General features: G+C 40.8%; 1 protein-coding gene across 3 annotated transcripts in view; it reads left to right on the top strand.

Annotated features, from left to right (window-relative positions):
* Nucleotides 1-23,715, top strand: part of nexmifb (neurite extension and migration factor b) — a 221,069-nt gene extending 197,354 nt beyond the window's left edge. For 2 of the 3 annotated variants that reach the window (XM_068047267.1, XM_068047269.1), the window contains 2 exons: nt 1,237-6,700; nt 22,992-23,715. In XM_068047267.1, coding sequence (XP_067903368.1) covers nt 1,237-5,528 — 4,292 coding nt within the window. In that variant the 3' untranslated portion in view covers nt 5,529-6,700; nt 22,992-23,715. Of the gene's footprint in view, nt 1-1,236; nt 6,701-19,444; nt 19,486-22,991 lie in introns of those variants that run through there. The other variant, XM_068047268.1, reaches the window with a different exon arrangement.
* The last annotated feature ends 362 nt before the right edge of the window (nt 23,716-24,077 follow it).

Below are 24,077 nucleotides of genomic sequence, written 5' to 3'. Positions count from 1 at the left end.
ATGTTCTAATTGCACCTGCCCCCATTGAAACTGTTGCAGTGACCACAGTTGGGATGGTGCAATTACTGTATGACAAGTTTACATAGGGAGGTTGCACTAAACATCTGGATGCAGGAATTTATAATAATATTTAAAAAGCAGAATGTTTGACTTTAAAATGGGGATTGAATTATGTTCATGCGCCCTTGTCCAATTGCTGAATGGCCTCAAACCCCACTTCACTCAAATACTATACTTGATCTCAACGCCTAGGTGCAATACTGTAGGGTAACGACCAGTAAATATTAAAAATCTCATGTCTGCGCACCTTTCATGTCAACTTTTTCCATGGTAAATAGTTTTGATCACAATTTCAAGCAAATGGCCTGTTTAAACCTGTCATGCTGAATTAAATCCCTACCCCACCCCCCTACTATACAGCTTCACTGGCAAGCGGGTGTAATAAGAGTGATAAGTTTACACATGCAACTTCCATTAAAAGTATGGAATTAAGAATTAATACTGTAAATATAACAAGTGCAGAATGTATAATTTTTAAGTGTCTGCACACCCAATTATTTCTTCTCTTGTAATCTTGTCTCACCTGAAGACTTCCCTTGGGCTTGAGTTTTGGTGTGCAATGACACAGGCAATCAACTAGTGTGTATGTGTGTGCGTATAGGTAGTATATATATAATATATGCAAATAATGTATATGGATCAAAATGATCGAAACATAAAGGTCAGCAGAATTAGCATTCCACCCTTCTATTTCTTGTTGTGGTTGTAAAAGCAAATTCTACTCTGTTAAAATTTCACAGTTTACATCCGTAGTTATTTAGGTGATTAGTCTTTGAAAACTGTGATCATTTCTTTTTTGCCCCAATGACACATTTTAATAAAAGATTAATTAACAAATTAAATGAATGAATAATTCTCAGAATAACACTGAATTGGAGCCTAGATGGAAACTGAGCTATAAACCATAACCATAATGAGATTTTAACAAGTTCTGCTGTATCCTTTCAGCTTCTATTGAGATAATTGTAATTTGATAGCAATAATAAATTCTGTATGGTGGCTACTTCAGTTCCCTTATGCCAAAATTATTCCTCTTGGTTCGAGATTGAAGGCATTTATGTGTAATTTTTCTTATCTCTCCTTAGTAATGTACTTTAAATTGTTTATCTGCATAGCCGAAAATGGGAACTACATTACTGTATATTGAAATTATTTAACTTTCTTCCTTCCATGTAGAATCATGTGGTGCAGGGAAAATTATGAAGTCTTACAGTGCAGCAGATGCTGCCGTTACCTTATCATCTTTCATTTCACCAAAAGAAAATGAACTGGGGCACAGGGTGTTATCTTTACCAACTTCAAAAGAGGCCTGCCTGTTGGACCCACCCTCTCCTCTAAGACTAGCTGATGTGCCTGAACATACTTCAAATGATTCCTCCACACATGCTATTTCTCTTACATCTTGTGTTACAAAGGGTGTGAGTTATTTGTCCGTACCAGAGGATTCTGACAAAGCTCCATTCAGGTATATGGAGCCCAAAGGCATTTCGTCGCTGTCTGACGATTGTTTGATGCAACAGAGCAGAACCTGTTTGGGCTGCTTCATTGAGTCAAAAGAAAGCATTGATGCAGAACCTGGAATAAGCATGAAAATAGGTGACATGAACAAGGATTGTGACACCTATTCAGTCTCCGATATAGGGATTCAGTGCATGAGTACAGGAGAAAGTGCAAGATATGGGGATCAGCTGCTTTCAGACCAACTGTTAAGCTTTACTGTGCACAAATCAAGGACTACAGACAAAAGAGATGTAGAGAAATCTGACAGTGAGTCTGAAGATATTACTCAAAAACATTACTATGAAGGATTACTGCTGGACAAATGCAATGGAGAGGAAGCTTTACTATCGAATCCTAGCCAGGATTGGGCTTATTTTGAGTCTTTTATTAGTGAAAGCAAAATAGAACTGCTTGACCTATGCTCAAAAAATGAGCTTTCAGTCAATCTTTTTGCAGAGGAAGAAGTGGACAATTACATGTTTGATGATGAATCGACTCTCAGCAGCGATGTCTGCTCTTTAAAGATTAGGTATGAATCCTTTCAAGACAATGTCAGAGAAAAGACAAATGTGCTTCAGGAAGAAGCACAGTTAAGCTTTTTTCCTAATGTCATCTCAAACTGCACAAAAAAGGAAGGCAAAGCCTCTGTGAAAATGAATTTAGATGCATCACAAATCAATTCTGATGAGATTGACATCTGGGAGGACGACGACCACTTGGAAGAGAGGGCGGGAATGCAGAAATACGGTAGCACTGTAGATGTAAAGCTATATACAACTTCTAAAAGAAATCATTTCTTTGAAACAAATAATTCAGTAGAAGATTCAGGAGAGTACAGTGATGACAGCTATGGAACCGATTCCTCGTATGATACCGTAAAAGGCAGCATGGATAGTATTAGGTATCTTTCGAGACAAAATGCAAATTGCTCTGGCCAACTAAATTATGCATTGCGTGCCAAAAGGAAAGTACGGTATAGTGATGACTATTTGTACGATGTTGACTCCATAGAAAATGAAAAGATTTCAGGAAAGAAGGAATGGCCGGCGGATGGTCCTAAGAAGGAAGATGATGATGAATGGTGCCCACGAAAGCGCCGAAAGTCAGCTCGGAGAGGACCTCCAGTTATTATTAAATATATAATTATTAATAGGTTCAAAGGCCAAAAGGATATGCGAGTGAAAGTAAGTAAAATTGATGCCACCCAGACAAGTGTGAATTTGACTGATGAAGCATTAGGTAAATATGAAAAGCTTGCACCTTTAAAGGAATTTTGGTGCCAAAAACAATCTGAGCATGTGTTTTCAGTGCCTACTCAAAGAAGGAAAAGGCTGCATTTAAGTAGTGCAGTGTCGAATATGTTTCTTTCTCATCCTGCCAAGAGGAAAGGCAAACAAATTGCAAACAGACACAGGGCACGTAGAGTTCGGCTTGAGCTGGGGCCCAACAAGCAGATTGCATGCTCTTTTGATCCATTTGAAACTCAAAGGCTGACCTGTGCTGACAGAGAAGAGATGGAGTTTGTAGATGCCCAGACAGTTGCAATAGAAATTCCTAGCTGTGCAAATGGATTGTGTTCCACCAACATGACATCAGTGAGAAGCAAATCACAAGGAAAGTTTGACAACAGAGGAAAGGAGAAAGGCAGACTAAAGAGACTGAAATTAAAAGCAGAAGCCAAAATGAAAAACACCAGCAAAAAGATCAAGATGGCAGTAAATGATATTGAGACAATGACAAATGGAAGTGAGATGATTTCAGCTGTAACGAGGCAGTGTAGTTCAGATAGTCTTCTGACTGATGCCATTCATTGTGTCCCAGACAACACCCATTTATCTAAATCGTGCCATGCAAAGGCTGCGGCTAAGAACTCTACTTTTTCACCAGCCACCTGCTCTTCTGACAAGCCTGTGCCATCTGCTAATGCTGCATCTACTGTGCAAGTAATCCCTGGGGGGTATTTACAGACGCTGCTGGATGCATCCGATTCCATAAGTCACACTGGGCTCTCCTACTTCCCACATCATTCTGTTATTGCTTCCAAGCCACAGAATCATTTCAACCCTTCAAACCTCACGCAAAGTTGTGTAATGTCCCCTCCCTCTGAATCTGAACAGCAGCAGTCCCCTCTTTATCAAGAGGAAAAACAAAGCTTTGAAAAGTTGTGGCATGCAAAACAGGAATATTCAGCTATTGACAGAGCACCTGCCATTCTGTCGACTGGTCTGGTTGGTGTAGTTTCGCTACCAGCGGAAGGCACTAACCTTTCAAGAACCATTAATGACAATTATCAACAAATAGAAATACACAGTGATGAACTTGTACTTGGCAAGAATTATTCCCATAACCAGCCACTGCAGTCAAATACCAGCTATCAATCATGCATAATAGAAGACGGTGATGGCAATTTTCAGCTCCATCGAGATTCAGTAGCTCCAGATGACACCAGACTCATCAGTTTTGATTCAGTGAGTTCTTTGTCAGCAAGCACCAATAATTTTAGCTCTTTAAGTTTGAAGTCATGTGAAAATGATGGCGAGGATGATATGAGTGATGACTTTTTGGCCCATTGCAGCCCCAAGCTAGTAATTCAGCAAAGCATTGATGAAGTTGCACCTCTAAAGGAATCTGCTGACCTCCTTGACATCTCAAACTTTACTCCCGATCGGTTCAGGCAGGTGACACTGTCTGAGATTTCCCCACCAAGTACACCTGACCTTTCACCTGAAATAGTGGGACCAGAGGTCAAGACATCAGGCAAACCCAAAGACTTTCAGGAGCATGCTCAAGCAATGCTTGGAGATCCAAATGAAATGAAATGGGGTACGGTACCCCAGACGCATGATCAATCAACTGAGACATTTATTTTGAATAATCATCAATTTCAGTTTCATACATTTAATAATGAAGATGCCAGTGAAATGACTGAAACAAACCCATTTGAAAAGCAAGCTGGTATGCTGAAATTAAATAACAGTAATAGGGGACAAAAAGCTAAGAAGAAAAGCACCTCCAGCAAGCATGTGGGCCCAAACCAAAGCTCAACCTCAAAAGGTGCAAAAAAACCAAGGAAACCAAAATCCGCTAAAGCGACTGAGAAAACTCAAAACAAAAGTAATTCGCGTCAGAATCCTGGCACTTCTAAAAACTCAAAAAAATCAGTCAGTGCAGCACACGCTAAAAAGAGTGATCAGGTGCAGCTGCCTACAGCTAACAGCAAGTCACTGGATGCACTTGTTAATAAAAACAGCATATCACCTTGTGTTCAGCTTCTTAATGAGACCCTTCCACATCGTGGTTCTGCTGCTGTACGGGGTAGAAAACAAAATGGGGGAAACAGTACCTGGCCTTTGAGCAAAAGGACCAGTGCTGGTTGGTCTGGGCACAGTGATGTAAACAGTAATAATCTGTTAGTTGATGATCAGAGAGAATTTGAAGAACCCAGTAATATACTTTCTAATATTGCCTCTGGAATGGCTGAAGTCCAACGTTTTATGATGGCTTCTATTGAACCAATCTGGAGCCCTGGGGGACATAACATGGCCTTAGGTACATGCCAGTCACTTGAGGTAAACAGCCTGAAATGGAAAACTTTGAACATTCTGGGTGGTACAATGTCAGAATCCAAAAAGAAATCAAATAGTTCTTTGCCTGCTAAAAACCGGAGAGCAACAGCCAAGGCCTTAAGTAACAAAAATCCTGCAAAATCCACAGTTCCTCATATTGCTGCACCAACCGGTCCTAACAATGAATTTCATTTCAGTTCTGGCATACGAGGTGGCATTTTTGACAGAAGCTCTGATACTTCAAGTATTCCTGCCAGTAACGGTCCCATCCACAAAAAAATGTACCGTCACAAAGCAACATTAAAATTGTCAGGGGATGAAAAGAGTAAGGTAAAGAGAGCAGAGCGTGAACAGCAGCACAAGAACCCATCTGTGACAGCCTCTCTTGAAAAACTGAGGTAATACAGCACTACAGTGGCTGTAATGCACCCTTTGCTTTCCCAGCACCTTCTAAGCCCAGGCACTGTCCCCTTACTTTCCCCCTTTTTTGACGCACGAATTGCATGCTAGAGGCAGTTTTTTTCCCCCCTTTTTGAAAGGAATGACTTGCATGAGAACTCCTAGAATGGCAAACTAATTTGTGGGAGAACCTTTGTTCTGGCTTGGCTATGGTACAATTAACATGGTTGCCATTAGTACTGCTATTTCACTTCTTCAGTTTTTTCTTAATCCTTGACAACATTTTAGTAGACTCTTAACATTTTCTACAGCTTCTGCAAAAAAAAAAGAAACCCTTTGAACCATGGAATAAATTATTTGGTTTTCCTGCAGCAAAAATGACTGCAGTTTGCTCTCAGTAAAAATTGGGGCCTTTTGAGTTTTACCTATGTTTGAAGAAGATTAATTTTTTTCCGGCAAAACAATTGCGCTTATATTTAGTGTTCTTCGGGATAATGTTTCACAAGAAGAATTATTCAGAGGCCTTGTCAATGATCAAACAAAAAAGGAAGTGCTGGAATTACAAGAGATGTAATTGTTGTGTATCTTGAAAAATTAAATATCTTAGTAAGACTGCAGGTTCTATGCTCTAAAGAGCGATAGAGCTTTTTTTCTTCACCGGTGATGATGTACAATAACACATGCACTACTTGCAAAAATCTGTGCCAAACCATGAACAAGTGTAAAGATAATTTTATGACAATAGGAACATAACAACTTTGATGTTAATTTTTTCTTTATATATGTTTTTAAAAAAGAGGGAAATAAAGACAAATTGAACTTATTATTCCAGTAATATTATGGCAAGTCCCTTGAAGCACCTGCAGCTCATTGTGGATTATGGCACCTCAAACATTACCAAAACACTGACGACTAACAAATTCAGCACTGGTTCCAGTTTGCCAAATTTGCTTACCTCATCTGCTTGGCAACATGCAAGCTCACTCTGGGGAGTCTAGATGGAATTAACTGGTTTGTGTTCAGTCTGAGCTTTATCGAAAGTTCAAGCAAGAGATATATTCTGTGTTTGGAACAAGTCTGCAAAAACAGGAAGTGCTGTCGATGTACTGAATTAAGACCTTTTTTCCATTCAAACTTATGACGCGGTCACGATGGACAATTGGAGAATGGCTAAGGTAAGTGTATGTTTTGATATAGTTCAGAAATGTTTGTTTAAAAAGAAATAAAGCTGCACTATAATATTTCCAATGGTTCTTGTTGATCGGATTTACAAATTCAAAATAAGCTTAGTTCTGGAGTTAGCATTTTGGAGGCCAGTTCAGAGATTCTGAATAAGCCAGTGATCATTGATCATACCCTGAAGGAGTTCAGTCAATGTAAAGTGGTTATGAATCAGACAAATCTAGTATTGGAATGCATCTAGAGGTATTGGATTGCAAGTCAGAACAATTTAGACTGGCATTTCTAGATCTGTGGTGAGGGCAATCTTGGAAAATGCTATGCAGTTTGGTTCATTCTACCCCAAATGGCATGTAGGTGAGATAGGGTTTAGGGAAATGTGGTCAGCATGATTTCATGCTTTAGAGGGGTGAAATTATGAAGAAAAGCTTAAACAATTAAATTCACTTTCACTGGAGAAAAGATGGAGGGGAGACATAGTGAAAGATAAATAGATAAAGTTGAAATAAGTAGATTTTTATTTATTTTTTATTTAAAGATACTGCACTGAAACAGGCCCTTCAGCCCACCGAGTCTGTGCCAACCATCAACCACCCATTTATACTAATCCTACATTAATCCCATATTCCTACCACATCCCCACCTTCCCTCAATTCTCCTACCACCTACCAGGGGCAATTTACAATGGCCAATTTACCTATTAACCTGCAAGTCTTGGACAGTAAGATAAGACTAGAAGATGTAAGTACCAATTTCACAGACTCTAAGCTGAATGACCCCATGTTCTCATGTTCCTATATTTAAAAGGGAGTTGAATTAATATTTATTGAGAAGTATTGAGGAATTTTAAGATAATTAGCCCTTTATGGACTCATCCCTCATTATCTTTGTAATCTTCTCCCCCAACACACCCCTTCCCCTCCCACAGAACAATCTTGGCCTCTGACTCTGACCTTGTGTGCAACTCCCTTCCGATGATCAGCATTGGTGGTGATGATTTCAGCCATTTAGGTTCCATGCCTTGGAATTGCCTCCCCAAACCCCTCTGCCTCTCCACCTCTCTGTCAACCTTTAAACCACATAACTTTGACCAACTTTTGGTTTGTCTATCTTAATATGTTCTTTGCCTCTGCGTTCATTGTTTTTCTTCTGTGAAGTCCCTTGGGGTTATTCATTCTACATTAAGGGTGCAATATTGCTGATGTTGCTGCTCGCTTTTTCTCCCTGGGAAAGGGAAGTTAGGGAACCTGGTGGGGAGCAGGAAGTCTGTGATAGAATAATCATTTTTGGACACTGGAGATAACCAATCTTTCTTTTCTAGCTCCTGGCTTTGTCTTTATGCAGTTGCCCTTACAACAACAACACATGTAAATATAGCACCTTTAATGTAATAAAATGTGCCAAGGTACTTTACAAAAGCGTTATAAAACAAAGTTTGACAGCAGGCAACAAAAGGAGATATTAGGTAAGATGACCAAAGGCTTGGTCAAAAAAGTAAGTTTTAAGGAGTGTCTTAAAGGAGGAAAGCAAGGTGGAGAGGTGCAGGGAGGGTATTCCAGAGCTTGAGGCCTAGGCAACTCAAGACGTGGCCACCAATGGTGGAGAGATTAAAATCAGATGCCAGAATTAGAGGAGCGCAGATATCTTGGAGGGTTATGGGACTGGAGGAGAATACAGAGATGGGGAGAGGCGAGGCCATGGAGGGATTTGAAAATAAGGACGAGAATTTTTAAAATGAAGACGTTGCTTGACTGGAAGACAATGTCAGTCAGTGAGCAAAGGGTGTTAGGGGAGTCGGATTTGGTGCGAGTTGAGACATGGGCAGCAGAGTTTTAGATGACCTCAAGTTTACGAAGAGTAGAATGTGGGAGACCAGCCAGGAGTGCATTGGAATAGTCATGTCTAGAGGCGACAAAGGCATGAATGAAGATTTCAGCAGCAGATGAGCTGAGACAGGAACGGTCGGACGATGTTACGGAGGTGGAAATAGGCGGTGTTAGTGATTGCATGAATATGTGGTTGGAAGCTCATTTCGGATCAAATGTGCCACCAAGGTTGTGAACAGACTGGCTTAATCTTAGACTGTTACCAGGGAGAGGACTAGAGTTGGTAGTTAAGGAAAGGAGTTTCACATTGTGAACTGTCTTTTGAACTTGGTTCGATGCAGTGAGCTCTGTGTTGTACCACTGCACAGTACTGGAATGCATCATCTCAGGAAGAATAAGCTAATGGAAACTAGTGTTAGCATTTAGAAAAACACCTTCTTTCAGTGATGGAACAGCCATGTTAAAGGCTGTGGTGGTGGCGTAGATTCTGCTTCCCAATCTACTCCATCCTCAGATCGAATGGAAAGTGTGTGGAGGTTGGAGATCTAACATGAGAACCAATTTGGTGATGAATTGCAAAAATAACTCGCTACTTTTGTTTTACTTGTGCATTGACTGTATTTATGATTGCAGTGGGGGCGGACTAAAGGGTTGTAGGTTCATAACTATATACATTTTGAGAGACAAAATCAGTTATCTCAAATGATGAATCTTCTTTAACCCTTTTATAAGATTATACTGACATTTATTACATTTATTTATGATTACCTTAATTATTTGCCCAAAGTATTAAAAAGGCTATTCAAGTGAGTCGAATACATGGAATGTAGTTTTTATTAAAACAAAGGGGGCAAACAGAAGAGAGAGAATAATTCCCCTGGCTATTCTTATTGACTGTAGATGGTGAATGTCTGAAGGCTATTCAACCACTGGGATCATCACAGCTGAGCTTGATCTTTTCCTGACCTGACTTCCGCATGCATAACACGCTTTGCAGCAAGAGTCACAGGATAGTGATCAGATGCAAGAATCCTGGTTTATTATTTCCCCCCTTCATGGTTCAGCAGGGTTGAAGACAATTAAAGCACTCCAGGCGTTGCTCCAGATGAGTTCAGCTACATCTACACAGACCAGCATCTTTTTGGTCTGCATGCTTGCTTCTACACACAAAAACATAGTAGTTTTGACTTTCACCATGGTAATCTGGCACTGTGGATCACCCATCCATTGTAGAATCTTCCTGATTTTTGTCCCATTGATTTCAATAGGATCAAAATCAGGCCAGTTCTGTGACAGGTGGGTGATGCATTCTGACAGATTACTGACCAGGTGGTGCAGATGAAGATTACCCCTGTGGTCTTGGCAAGTATGTCATTGAATACAAGTGTCTGAAAACTTAACATATTCATATAAATTCCTTCCTAAAATGAGAGAGTTTCCACTTCAGGAAAGAACTTCAAGCAAATGCATTAAGCCTTCATATGGTAGTAATGCACAGTCCAGTTTCCAGGTCCATATTTTCCAGTCACCTTGGGTAAAATTCTGTGCATAAGAATCTGAAGGTTTTGTGGGGATTAGTTTGAATACAACTGCCTTAAAATCTGCTTACACTTTTATTTGATGCATATTAGGTTGTTTTTTGGTCAGATAGATTTCAGTGCGGTTGTTAGATCTGATGGACTGACTCCCAACATTTGTCTTCCTTCAGCTTCATCCCACCAAAACAAATACCTTAAATGCTACTTAATTGCAGTTTACATGGTAGAAATTGCAACACCCTGCTCGCAGCCTTAAGCATTGCTGGCCACAGTGCAAGGCGTGGAGCTGAACTCTGATGCATTTGCCTCACAAACAGAACCTCACAACTTCTGTCACACGTTTCACTAGTCAATTTCCAAAATGAAATTGATGGATATGTAGTGCATGTCAAAAATAAATTTTGCTACAGGCAATAAATTTCAAAGACTGAGATACCCATTTGAGTTTCAAAAGGTGTATCACGAAGGAATTTTTTTTAAAATTTGAGATTGAGATTTCTAGTGCAAACACTTCACTGTTTTTATCAAGTTTCCTGATAAGAATATTGCTTCTGTCTGATCTGACGTTTTGAACTTTTCAAGAAGATATGGTGTACTAGAGTTTAAAATAAAAATCAGGTAGTCTTAATTAGCTTTTTGATTTAATTGTTAACTGGCTTTATTGGCTGCCAACCAATTGTTTACCCAATTGTCCACAGTGTTCTATTGTGGATGAATAGTGCCACTGAACATCTCGAGTTCAAGTCTGAGCAGTCTGTGTGAGAGAGGTGATGCAGTAACTAAACACTAATCTGATTAATTACATTTCAACTTTGGAGACCTGTGCTTCAGCTGGTTCCTAGGAGAGAAGATAAAGATGAGGATCTCTGCTTATAGATCGATTATTTTTGGGAGTTATAAGTTAATTGAATGAAGGAATCTCCATGGATCCAATCCAGGGTTCAAATTTAATAATTTTCAGAAGTAGCAAATATTTCCTCATGGTTATACCTGTCACTCATAAATTTTCATTTCCACTAAGAAAGCACATTTGAATCAAAGTAAGAATGATGACTGAATACTAGCAGACTGATACCTTGGTTATTTTATTCGTTGTAAACAGGAGCAGCTCTGAAATGAAGTTGAAATGCAATTCCCAGGACAACCATGCTTTATTTGTAAACTGGTACGGAGAGAGCCAGCACATTGATTTCTGTCCAGTTTATCCAATGTCCAGCTGCAGTTTATTTTCTAGCTTAAATTTGGAATTGGAAAAATTCGATAGTACAGAATCACATTATTAAATAATGCATCCTGAGTGATGCATGAATGTGCTGGAATTGTTTTATAAAGTTTATTACAAAACCAGCACAACTGCTCTCAGTTGAGCAAATTTGCTTCGATGCAACAGATTGAAATTTAGTTGAGTTGGATTTTGGTGTCCGTTGGTTTCCCAATGGGTGAGCTGCCAATAGATTGTGAGAATCACACTCAGCTCTTCCTTAATACTAAAATGAGGTCCAATCACAAAAATGGTTTTAGCCTTATGGTAAAGCCATCAGGCAGGCATCACAGGCATTCTACCCACTGACTGGTTTGCCATGTATATGAGGCAAAGTCAGCCCCATAGAGTTAAGCAAAATACTGCGGATGCTGGAAGTCTGAAATAAAAACAAAGTGCTGGAAATGCTCAGCAGGTCTGACAGCATCTGTGGACAGAGAAGCAGAGTTAACATTTCAGATCAGTGACCTTTCATTAGAACTGGTAAAGCTTAGAAATGTGATAGGTTTTAAGCAAATAAAGCAGGGGTGGGGGAAAAGAGAACAAAAGGGAAGGACAGAGGGCCAGAGAGATTAACTGACAAGGAGGTCAGAGGGTAAAGGCAAAGAGAGTATGCTAATGGAGTGGTGAAAGACAAAGCATTAGTGCAGAGGGAGTGTTAATGACAGAATAATGAGCAGTCCTAGCCAAAATCACAAACATGAAAAAAAACATTGGGCAGGCACATGGTAAAAAAACAAAAAAAAGATGGAATAAAATAAAAATTAAAAAGGGCCCGTCATGCTCTGAAATTATTGAGCTCAATGTTCAATCTGGTAAACTGGAATGTGCCCAATCAGAAGATGAGGTACTGTTCTTTGAGCTTGCGTTGAACACCGCAGAAGGCCCAGGACAGATATGGGCATGAGAGCAGGGGTGTGTGTTGAAATGGCAAGCTACCGGAAGCTTGGGGTCATGTTTTAGGACTGAATGGAGGTGTTCCACAAAACGGTCACCCAATCTGCGTTTGGTCTCCCCAATGTAGAGGAGACTGCATTGTGAGCAGCGAATACAGTATACTAATTTGAAAGAAGTACAAGTAAATTGCTGCTTCGCCTGAAAGGAGAATTTGGGGCCTTGGATAGTGAGGAGAGAAGAGGTAAAAGAGCAGTTGTTACACCTCCTGGTGTGGTGAAAGACAAAGCATTAGTGCAGAAGGAGTGTTAATGACAGAATGATGAGCAGTTCTAGCCAAAAGCACAAACAGGAAAAAAACCAGTGGGCAGGCACATGGTAAAAAACAAAAAAAAGATGGAACCAAATAAAATAAAAAAGGGCCCGTCATGCTCTGAAATATGGGAAGGTGTCAGGGGCAGTGGAGACCAGGGTGTCGCGGAGGGAATGATCCCTTTGGAATGCTGACCGGGTAGGGGAGGAGAAAATGCATTGGGGGTGGCATCACGCTGGAGGTGGCGGAAATGGCAGAGGTTAATCCTTTGGATGTGTAGGCTGGTAGGATGGAAAGTGAGGACAAGGAAAACCGTGTCATGCTTCTGGGAGGGAGGGGAAGAGGTGAGGGCAGAAGTGCGGGAAATGAGTCGAACATGGTTGAGGGTCCTGTCAACCACAGTGAGGGGGAATCCAGCATTGAGGAATAAGGAAGATGTGTCAGAAGCACTGTTGTGGAAGGTTCCATCATCAGAGCAGATGTGTCAGAGATGGAGAAATGGGGAGAATGGAATGGAGTCCGTACAGGAAGCAAGGTGTGAGGAAGTGTATTCAAGGTAGCTGTGGGAGTCGGTGGGCTTATAATAAATATTAGTGGACAGTCTATCCCCAGGGATGGAGACAGAGAAGTCGAGGAAGGGAAAGAAAGTGTCAGAGATGGACAATGTAAAGGTGAGAGAAGGGTGGAAATTGGAAGCAAAATTGATGACATTTTCAAGCTTGGGGCGGGAGCAGGAAACGGCACTGATACAGTCATCAATGTACCGGAAAAAGAGTTTGGGAAGGGGGACTGAGTAGGGGTGGAACAAAAATGGAGTCCAACAGAGGCCTACAAGACTATTGCTTGAACAACGGGCGCAATCGTGATTATCAATCCCGGGAAATTACTCTCTGAAGAAGTATCAGAAAAAATAGGGGACTTGATTAAGACTTTCACAAGAATGTTGAATTTGGGCACAGGGCAGTTTTTTGAGCCAAAGAATTGAGCACTGGGGACACATTTTAAAGTTTAGTGACAGGAAATGAGAAATTTAGACAACAATTTTTAAGTGAGGCGTGAAAGTCTTTTGGAACAGCTTGCCAGAGGAGATGATGCAACAGAACACCACAGCAATTTTTTTTTAAAAAGGACTGGATAAATTCCTTTTAGGGAAAATTATAAGTTGTATAGTTATCACGGTAAGGAAACTGATGAGAGTTTTGGAAGAGTAGGCTAAATGAACCAATGTTGTCACCTGCCCAAAACATTATTACTAATATCTAGTTTAATGCAGTGGTTTAAAAGAGGAGCATAAAAGCAAAATACTGCGGATGCTGGAAATCTGAAACAAAAACAAGAAATGCTGGATTCACTCAGCAGGTCTGGCAGCGTCTGTGGAAAGAGAAGCAGAGTTAACGTTTCGGGTCAGTGACCCTTCTTCGGTTCCGAAGAAGGGTCACTGACCCGAAACGTTAACTCTGCTTCTCTTTCCACAGATGCTGCCAGACCTGCTGAGTGAATCCAGCATTTCTTGTTTTGGTTTAAAAGAGGAGTTTATCCACATCTGCTTCCATTTTAAAAATCAGCTAGTTAAAGAGATTGTTCAGTCATTTGCCTTTTTAAAAAAAAAATGCTGATACAATAAGTAAACCCTAATTAACTGCTTAATAAGTAGAGTAACTAAACCAGAGGGATGAGATGACTGTATTTAGTTAGCATTTCATATTTATAGTAGGAATCTAGCACAAGGGACCATAGAGTTAATTGTAACATAATTTAGTAAGGATTTAATAAGTATTTATTTTTAATTAATTTATTAATTAGTACTAGAAATGTCAGTTAGAGGGGTAAAGTGCTTCACCTGTGAGATGTGGGAGGTCCGTGATGCTTCCAGCGTTCCGGACGACTACATCTGCAGGACGTGTACCCAGTTGCAGCTCCTCACAGACCGCTTGGATCGGTTGGAGCAGCAACTGGATGCACTTAGGAGCATGCAGGTGGCAGAAAGTGTCATAGACAGGAGTTTTAGAGAAGTGGTTATATCCAAGGTGCAGGCAGATAGATGGGTGACCGCTAGAAGGGGCAGGCAGTCAGTGCAGGAATCCCCTGTGGCTATCCCCCTCTCGAACACGTATACCGTTTTGGATACTGTTGGGGGGGATGGCCTATCAGGGGAAAACAACAGCAGTAGCAGCCAGAGCAGTGGCACCACGGCTGACACTGTTGTTCAGCAGGGAGGGACAAAGCGCAGAAGAGCAATAGTTATAGGGGACTCTATAGTCAGAGGCACAGATAGGCACTTCTGTGGACGTGAAAGAGACTCCAGGATGGTATGTTGCCTCTCTGGTGCCAGGGTCAAGGATGTCTCTGAACGGACAGGGGGCATTCTGAAGGGGGAGGGTGAACAGACAGAGGTTGTGGTACACATCGGTACCAACGACATAGGCAGGAAGAGTGACGAGGTCCTGCACGGGGAGTTTAGGGAGTTAGGTAGAAAGTTGAAAGACAGGACCTCTAGGGTTGTAATCTCGGGATTACTCCCTGTGCCACATGCCAGTGAGGCTAGAAATAGGAAGATAGTGCAGCTAAACAAGTGGCTGAACAGCTGGTGTAGAAGGGAGGGTTTCAGATATCTGGATCATTGGGATCTCTTCAGGGACAGGTGGGACTTGTACAAGAAGGACGGGTTGCATCTAAACTGGAGGGGCACAAATATCCTGGCTGCGAGGTTTGCTAGCGTCACTCAGGAGGGTTTAAACTAGTGTGGCAGGGGGGTGGGAACCAGAGCAGTAGGACAGCAGGTGAAATAAATGAGGGGGAACTAGTAAATAGGCCAGTAAGACTAAGAGGAAGAGCAGGCAGGGAGATGTTGCTGAGCATAGCGGGACTGGTGGTCTGAAGTGCATTTGTTTCAATGCGAGAAGTATAACAGGTAAGGCAGATGAACTTAGAGCTTGGATTAGTACTTGGAACTATGATGTTGTTGCTATTACGGAGACTTGGTGGAGGGAAGGACAGGATTGGCAGCTAAATGTTCCGGGATTTAGAAGCTTCAGGCGGGATAGAGGGGGATGTAAAACGGTTGGGGGAGTTGCATTACTAGTTAAGGAGAATATCACAGCTGTACTGCGGGCGGACACCTCGGAGGGGTCATGAAGCGAGGCAATATAGGTGGAGCTCAGGAATAGGAAGGGTGCAGTCACTATGTTGGGGGTTTACTACAGGCCTCCCAACAGCCAGCGGGAGGTAGAGAAGCAGATATGTAGACAGATTTTGGAAAGATGTAAAAGCAACAGGGTTGTAGTGGTGGGTGATTTTAACTTCCCCTATATTGACTGGGACTCACTTAGTGCTAGGGGCTTGGATGGGGCAGAATTTGTGAGGAGCATCCAGGAGGGCTTCTTGAAACAATATGTAGATAGTCCAACTAGGGATGGGGCCGTACTGGACCTGGTATTGGGGAATGAGCCCGGCCAGGTGGTCGAAGTTTCAGTAGGGAAGCATTTCGGGAACAGTGACCATAATTCCATAAGTTTTAAGGTACTTGTGGACAAGGATAAGAGTAGTCCTCGGGTGAAGGTGCTAAATTGGGGGAAGGCTAATTATAACAATATTAGGCAGGAACTGAAGAATTTAGATTGGGGGTGGCTGTTTGAGGGTAAATCAACATCTGACATGTGGGAGTCTTTCAAATGTCAGTTGATTAGAATCCAGGACAAGCATGTTCCTGTGAGGAAGAAGGATAAGTTTGGCAAGTTTCGGGAACCTTGGATAACGCGGGATATTGTGAGCCTAGTCAAGAAGAAAAAGGAAGCATTCGTAAGGGCTGGAAGGCTAGGAACAGACGAATCCCTTGAGGAATATAAAGACAGTAGGAAAGAACTTAAGCAAGGAGTCAGGAGGGCTAAAAGGGGTCATGAAAAGTTATTGGCAAACAGGATTAAGGAAAATCCCAAGGCTTTTTATACGTATATAAGGAGCAAGAGGGTAACCAGGGAAAAGGTTGGCCCACTCAAGGACAGAGAAGGGAATCTACGTGTGGAGCCAGAGGAAATGGGCGAGGTACTAAATGAGTACTTTGCATCAGTATTTACCAAAGAGAAGAACTTGGTGGATGATGAGCCGAGGGAAGAAATTGTTGGGGCCTTGACATAAATTTTTGTATCCTCATTGGCTACAGGTGAGGTCCCAGAGGACTGGAGAATAGCCAGTGTTGTTCCTTTGTTTAAGAAGGGTAGCAAGGATAATCCAGGAAATTATAGGCCGGTGAGCCTTACGTCAGTGGTAGGGAAATTATTGGAGAGGATTCTTCGGGACAGGATTTACTGCCATTTGGAAACAAACGAACATTAGCGAGCGGCAGCATGGTTTTGTGAAGGGGAGGTCGTGTCTCACTAATTTGATTGAGTTTTTTGAGGAAGTGATGAAGATGATCGATGAAGGAAGGGCAGTGGATGTTGTCTATATGGACTTCAGTAAAGCCTTTGACAAGGTCCCTCATGGCAGACTGGTACAAAAGGTGAAGTCACACGGGATCAAAGGGGAGCTGGCAAGATGGATACAGAACTGGCTCGGTCATAGAAGACAGAGGGTAGCAGTGGAAGGGTGCTTTTCTGAATGGAGGGCTGTGACTAGTGGTGTTCCGCAGGGATCAGTGCTGGGACCTTTGCTCTTTGTAGTATATATAAATGATTTGGAGGAAAATGTAGCTGGTCTGATTAGTAAGTTTGCGGACGACACAAAGGTTGGTGGAGTTGCGGATAGTGATGAGGATTGTCAGAGGATACAGCAGGATATAGATCGGTTGGAGACTTGGTCGGAGAAATGGCAGATGGAGTTTAATCCGGACAAATGTGAGGTAATGCATTTTGGAAAGTCTAATGCAGGTGGGAAGTATACAGTAAATGGCAGAACCCTTAGGAGTATTGACAGGCAGAGAGATCTGGGCGTACAGGTCCACAGGTCACTGAAAGTGGCGACGCAGGTGGATAAGGTAGTCAAGAAGGCATACGGCATGCTTGCCTTCATCGGTCGGGGCAGAGAATATAAAAACTGGCAAGTCATGCTGCAACTGTACAGAACCTTAGTTATGCCACACTTGGAATATTGCGTGCAATTCTGGTTGCCACACTACCAGAAGGACGTGGAGGCTTTGGAGAGGGTACAGAAGAGGTTTACCAGGATGTTTCCTGGTCTGGAGGGCATTAGCTATGAGGAGAGGTTGGATAAACTCAGATTGTTTTCACTGGAATGACGGAGGTGGAGGGGCGACATGATAGAGGTTTACAAAGTTATGAGCAGCATAGACAGAGTGGATAGTCTGAAGCTTTTTCCCAGGGTGGAAGAGTCAGTTACTCGGGGACATAGGTTTAAGGTGCGAGGGGCAAAGTTTAGAGGGGATGTGCGAGGCAAGTTCTTTACACAGAGGGTGGAGAGTGCCTGGAACTTGCTGCCGGGGGAGGTGGTGGAAGCAGGTACGATAGCGACGTTTAAGAGGCATCTTGACAAATACATGAATAGGATGGGAATAGAGGGATACGGTCCCTGGAAGTGCAGAAGTTTTTAGTTTCGGCAGGCATCAAGATCGACGCAGGCTTGGAGGGCCGAATGGCCTGTTCCTGTGCTGTACTGTTCTTTGTTCTTTGTTTTGTTTGTAAAGTGGGCTTCCTTTAATAGCTCAATTGGTGTGTTCACTACTCCAGTGTAATGCTGAACCTGACAAACAAGGGATGTCCTAAGTTTGATCCCTGGTTTCACCAGAGTCAGCTAATCATAGCCAATTAACGTTATAATTGGCTACATCTCCCCTGGAGAATGGAAGGGGAAAAATCAGGGTACCAGGTTCTTGCTTCTACTACTATCCAGTGTCTCCTGCTGGAGAGCGTATAAGTGCACACATTTGATGAGGACATCATCATTCTTCTTGAGGGCCTATGAAAATCTATAGTTAAGCCAGTGTATGAAAGTGCACTTGCCATGACATTCTTTATATATAACCTGGCTTCTGACACTAGGTCAACATTAAAATATCCTCTTCTCCAAAACCCCTAAAGTGCATCTTAATTATAATGAAAATACTCGCTGAATGCTAGTTCTTACTGAACTACTTTATCCTGAAAGAAAATCTATATAGAAGGCAATTATAAATAACACAAAAAACCTGGTAAGTGAAGGTAATAATAATGATAATGGTTGCTGACAGCACAGCTGTCTCTACATCTTTACATCTGGTACCTGTTTCCATTCCTATCCACACCAGAATGTTGAGCATTATTTGTTGCAAATTAAAGAAATAAAAGTGAGTTCTTTTTAACCAAGGTTCTAGTGGATTGGGGATGTTAACCACTGCTATATCTCCAGTTCTGAAACCAAGAGCCTAGTCATGCTCATAGAACTGATAAAGAAACGAAAATTTGTTTATTTAGTGCCCTTCACAAACTCAGGGCATCCCGAAGCACTTCAAAGCCAATGAAGTACTTTTGAAGTGTACTACTTGTTAAATGTAGAAAACACAGCAGCCAATTTGCACACAGCAAGCTCCCACTAACTGCAATGAATTAAATGATCAGTTCATCTGTTTTAGGTGTCGGTTGAGAGATAAATATTGGCCAAGCCATCAGGGAGCAATCTCCTCCTCCTCATTGAACAGTGCCATGAGATCATTTACGTCCCATACAAAGGACAAATGGGGCCTCGATTTAATGTCTCATCTGTAAGACAGTTCCTCTGACAGTGCAGCATTCCCTCAGTAAGTGGACTGAAGTGTCAGCCCAAATTATGTGTTCAATTCTCGAGTGGGGCTTGAACCACAGCTTTCTGACTCGGGTGAAATTTCTGTCATGGCTAACATATACAAAAGTCTATCCTTGGGTTCAGGGAGGAAGAGTGAAGAAAAAGTGGTTCAGTAATAATGTCCATTTATATTACAGGTCTACTACCAATGTTTGGTGAAACACCATAGAAGTCGGAGTAATTAATGGAGTTCAGGTACATATTAGCCTTGATCTAGTAGATGGCAGAGCAAGATTGAGGGACTGAGTGGCCTATTTGTGTTCATACATAGCACCACATTGTTGGTAGTTTCTTGATGCACCTGTAAATGTGAATAAGGTCATCGAGCTGATGTATGTAGAGCTGTATTGGAATCAAAGGTGCTGTTTGTACAGTGATAGGTAAGGATTGGCTTGAAATTGACTTGTACAGTGATAGGTTGGGGTTGGACTCCCGACTGATGTATTTAGTAATGGTTTGGTTTGGACTTGTAACTGATCTGTACAGCAACAAGTGAATGTTCCAGTCTGACTCAGTTTTGACAACGAATATAAATTTTATGCTAAATGGTGACAGCAATGATGAGCGAATCCTGAATTGAAAGGCTGGAATTTAAAAATAGTTTCTTGATTGCCACGGTTTGTTGGAATCTTGGGTGCACGTTCGGAGGTCTTTGCTATGTGTTTGCCTTGGATCCTTGGTGTGCCTGTGGTCCTTGCAGTGGGCATTGTCCAATAATAAAGCTGCCATTGTTATGAGAAACTCAGTGGTGATTGGAGTTGGGTGTGATGATCTGGGACAGCAGAACTAGATTAAGATGAAATTCTGAATATTATAATGGGCAGTATTATTAAATGTGTTGGAACTCCTTGTAGCATAAATCTTTTCACAGAGCAACACCTTGCATTTCAGATTAGGAAATTGTTTCTCCAGTTTAATTTTAAAAGCTCTTAAAGAGATTGAGTGACTGGAGAGCAATGATGTTGGAATGATTGGTAACAAAGTAGTAGGATGTTACTGACACATAATTAGGATTTGATGAAGAATAAACTTGCTTATTAGCACATTTCTCACAAACATCCCAATATGCTTCAAATACGGAAATTACCTGGTGCAGTTACAGTTGTTTTGTGGATAAATGTGGCAGTCATATTCTTAATACAGCAAGGTTCCACAAAGACCAGTGAGATGAATTTCCAGTTAATCTATTTTTTGGTGGTTCAAGGAGGAATATTGACTGAGATATTGGCAGAATTCACTTTTGATCCTTAAGTTTGGTCAAGAGGTACAGGTGGGATGAGAGGAAGAATTTATGCAGCAAGTGAGAATGACCTGGAACCTGCTGCCTATGAAGGTGGTAGAAGCGGAGACGATCAATAATTTCAAAAGGAATTTGGATGGGCACTAGAGGGAAATAAACTTGCAGGGCTGCGGGGATAGACCGGGGGGATGGGACTGACTCGTTTGCTCTACGAAGAGCTGACATGAACTCAGTGGGTCAAATGGCCTCCTTCTGTGCTGTTATGGCCCTATAATAATGTTCTGTCTTGAGTGTCTTTGGAGTAATATGTCAGCTTGATGTAGTTATTTACGTAATGACCAAACATCAGTACTGTAATAACAGAGATAAAAGGAAAAACTACAATTGTTGGAAACCTAAAATAAAAATAAAGCTATATGTGAACGCCTTTTTGAAAAAAGGATAGCTTAACATTTTGATTGGAGGTCATTTGTCAGGACAGAGCACAAATTCTGAAGAAGGATCTCCACCTAAAACTCTAAACTTATTTTTTTTTCAGGTCCTGATGAATGTGCTATTTGTATAATATTTTCTGTTTCTAGTACTGTACCAGCATGCACTTCCCAGTAAACTGATGGGGTATCCAATTTACACATAACTCGGCCTTGATCATCCTGACCAGTTGCAATTTCAACCATCCATTAAACACATGGCTCAAACACTAACCCTGTCCCAAAGTTGTCAATTTCATTGTGAAATTTCCAGAATACGTTAAGGTTGAACCTTTGTGATTATTTTTGAGGGACAGCCATATTGCCAATCAGGTTATTTATAAAACATTGCTAAATGTTTTGTCAAATAATTCACTGCTTTCTTTAGTTGACTTTAATTCTCTGTTAATATGGCAACAATTGGAATAAGTTATCTAAAATAGTCGACACACATACTTCGTGAATGGTGTTGAAATAGCTGCAGATGAAGCTGAAAGAGACCTTGGAGTTTTAATAATCAGCGCTAAACATGTCCAACCAATGTAGAGCGGCAATCCACAAATGATCAACTATATGTCCAAAAGAGTAGAATATAGATCAAATGAGATATTGATCAAACTGTAATGTGCTCTGGTGAGACAGCATCTTGAATACTGTGTCCACTCCTGCTGTCCAGGAAGCAAAAGGGACATTCAGGCGCTGAAGGCAATGTTGAGAAGAGCCATGATGCTGATCTCCAATGTCGGGTCTGATTTATGAGGAAAGACTGTAGAGACTTAGGTTTTTCAACCTGGAACCGAGACATTCGAGTGGTGATGATATAGACATATTTGATAGTTAAGAGGATAGAAATACTTAATATGCAATATTATTTTAAATCAAACTGCAGGGCTAGCACAAGGGTCCCAACCACTAAAAGGTAATTTTAGCACCTCAGATTGCAGGCAATATTTCTTTACAGAGTGATCAATGTGAAGAACAGACTTCCAGATAGATCAGTGGAGACGGAAACTTTGGAATCATTTATGAAATAATTAGACTTTGCAATAGTGTTGGGGGTTAGGTGTTAGGATCTCGCTGCGTGAATGAATTAAGATGAGCTGAATGGCCTTCCTCATCTTTCTTTACTTTGTGTTCTGGCCCTTTAAGCCCTAACAAAGCTGGAACATAGTGTGTTTGGATTTATAGGATCATGTCTCAAAGCAGGTGCTATTGCAAGCTTAATAGTACTGGATACCATCCTGGTTAAAAAGAAGTGAAGTAAAATAAAAAAGGCAGTGGTAATCGGGTACAAGAGATGGAAAATAGAGTTACTAAATAAATATTTCTAAATTATGAATTTTTAAAACAAATGGCACATTTTCTCCATCCAAACCCACATGCCCATCATAATGATTTCCTGTTTATAAAAGCGAGAATGGTAATGTTGCTAAAGCTGTGGAGACCCACGGTAATGAGCGTTCACCCATAGCAACTCTCAAGTCACTCTGAGAAATAATCAAAGGCACTCTTGCCTCTCAGCTCTTCAAAGTACCTTAACTAAACCAACAGTGAACAATTTCATTCTAGAATCTGGGACATTACATCCTGAGCTTCATTTTTCATTGTGAATAGCTACATGTGCTCTGTGTAGTTCCTCTGGGAGATACATTTGAGTTATGTATAGACCTGTAAGACTATCAGGCCACAAATGGAAAATGGTCACCAGCATCATGCTGTTTCGAGCACAGAACCACCAACATGACAATAGCCTATGAAAGTTTATCATTCCCTCAATGACACTGAGGCCAATCTGTCTGAACATTTTCTTTTATAATAAAGTTTGGAAAGGACACTTGTGATTCAGTGTCATCACCTGAATCCATCTGCCTACCAAAAAGGATATACTGTATTGTTGACTGTTTCTATGGGTCAAATGTTCAATATCTTTTTAACTTTGGCTTTAACATTTTTTTGTTTTTCTGGCTTCTTCAGTCACACCAGGAACCAGGGTGAAACTCAATGGGTTGCTACACTGAACTCAGCTGCCTGCAGTTCTGGCTATTATTTTGCTTATTGCCTTTCAAACTTCTACCTACTGAGATTTGAATGTACATACAGAGCTTAAAGAGAAGTAGAGGTACCACTGAGCTGCTAGTGTTTCATGGTGCTAAAAGAGATGCATTTCCGAAATGAAGGAGAGAAAAAAAACTCACAGGAATGTAAAAATAAAATGTTTTGAGATGTATCAAATACAATACTAAAACATTTTAGTATTGTTTGCCTTTCTTTAGAATGAGCTTTATAAATATTGATCTGTAGAGTTAAAAAAATATTCTAAATGAACTTTGACGTCTATAAATTCTTGTATATTTTTCAGTGTGCCAATTTGTAAAATATTTTGTAAGTGTATATTTTTCTTAGAAGTGATGTGATGTGTTTGGATGTGTGCGTAACCCTTTTATTCCTCAGGGTGTTAATAAAAGGACGTAGAGTTACATTAACCGCTCTGGAAAACCAAAATACCGAAGAGAGAGAGAAAAAAAGACAAGCATTTTGTTGGAGGTTTTGTAATAAGTTAAATTATGTTGTGAAAGAGTATAGTGAAACAGTGAAAAAAAGACAAAAAATGCAAAAAATTTGTGGGCTCTTTGCTGTTTTATAGACCGTTTCTTTCTCTTGTAAATTATTCTGACATTCAGTTTTTGTTGTAATTGTTGCAAAGGTTTTAAATATTTGTGCTTTCAAATGCTGTACGGTACATGTAAATGTCATTCTTGTTAACTTGATGAGTTTTTGTAATACTGTCATTTATCGAATAAATGTAAAACATGAGAATTAACATTTTGAAAGAATGACTCTACGAAGACTGCTTAAGCTACTGTTTAGAAACAGACCTGCATCAAAAAATTTAGCTAATTGACTTTTTTGGTGTACATTACTTTTTTAAATAAAAGTTGTTGAAAGTCAAACATATTACATTTTTACAGTACTTGGAAATACGTTTTGTTGTTTTTATGGTGTTGATGCTGATCGAACTCTAATTTTTAAGCTCCTGTTTTTGCTACTGAATATCATTCC

The sequence above is a fragment of the Heterodontus francisci genome, chromosome 15 (genome assembly GCF_036365525.1).
Source record: "Heterodontus francisci isolate sHetFra1 chromosome 15, sHetFra1.hap1, whole genome shotgun sequence".
NCBI classification, from domain to species: Eukaryota; Metazoa; Chordata; class Chondrichthyes; order Heterodontiformes; family Heterodontidae; genus Heterodontus; species Heterodontus francisci.
The sequence above is the reverse complement of the archived record's forward strand: the minus strand, read 5'-3'. Positions and strand labels throughout refer to the sequence as shown.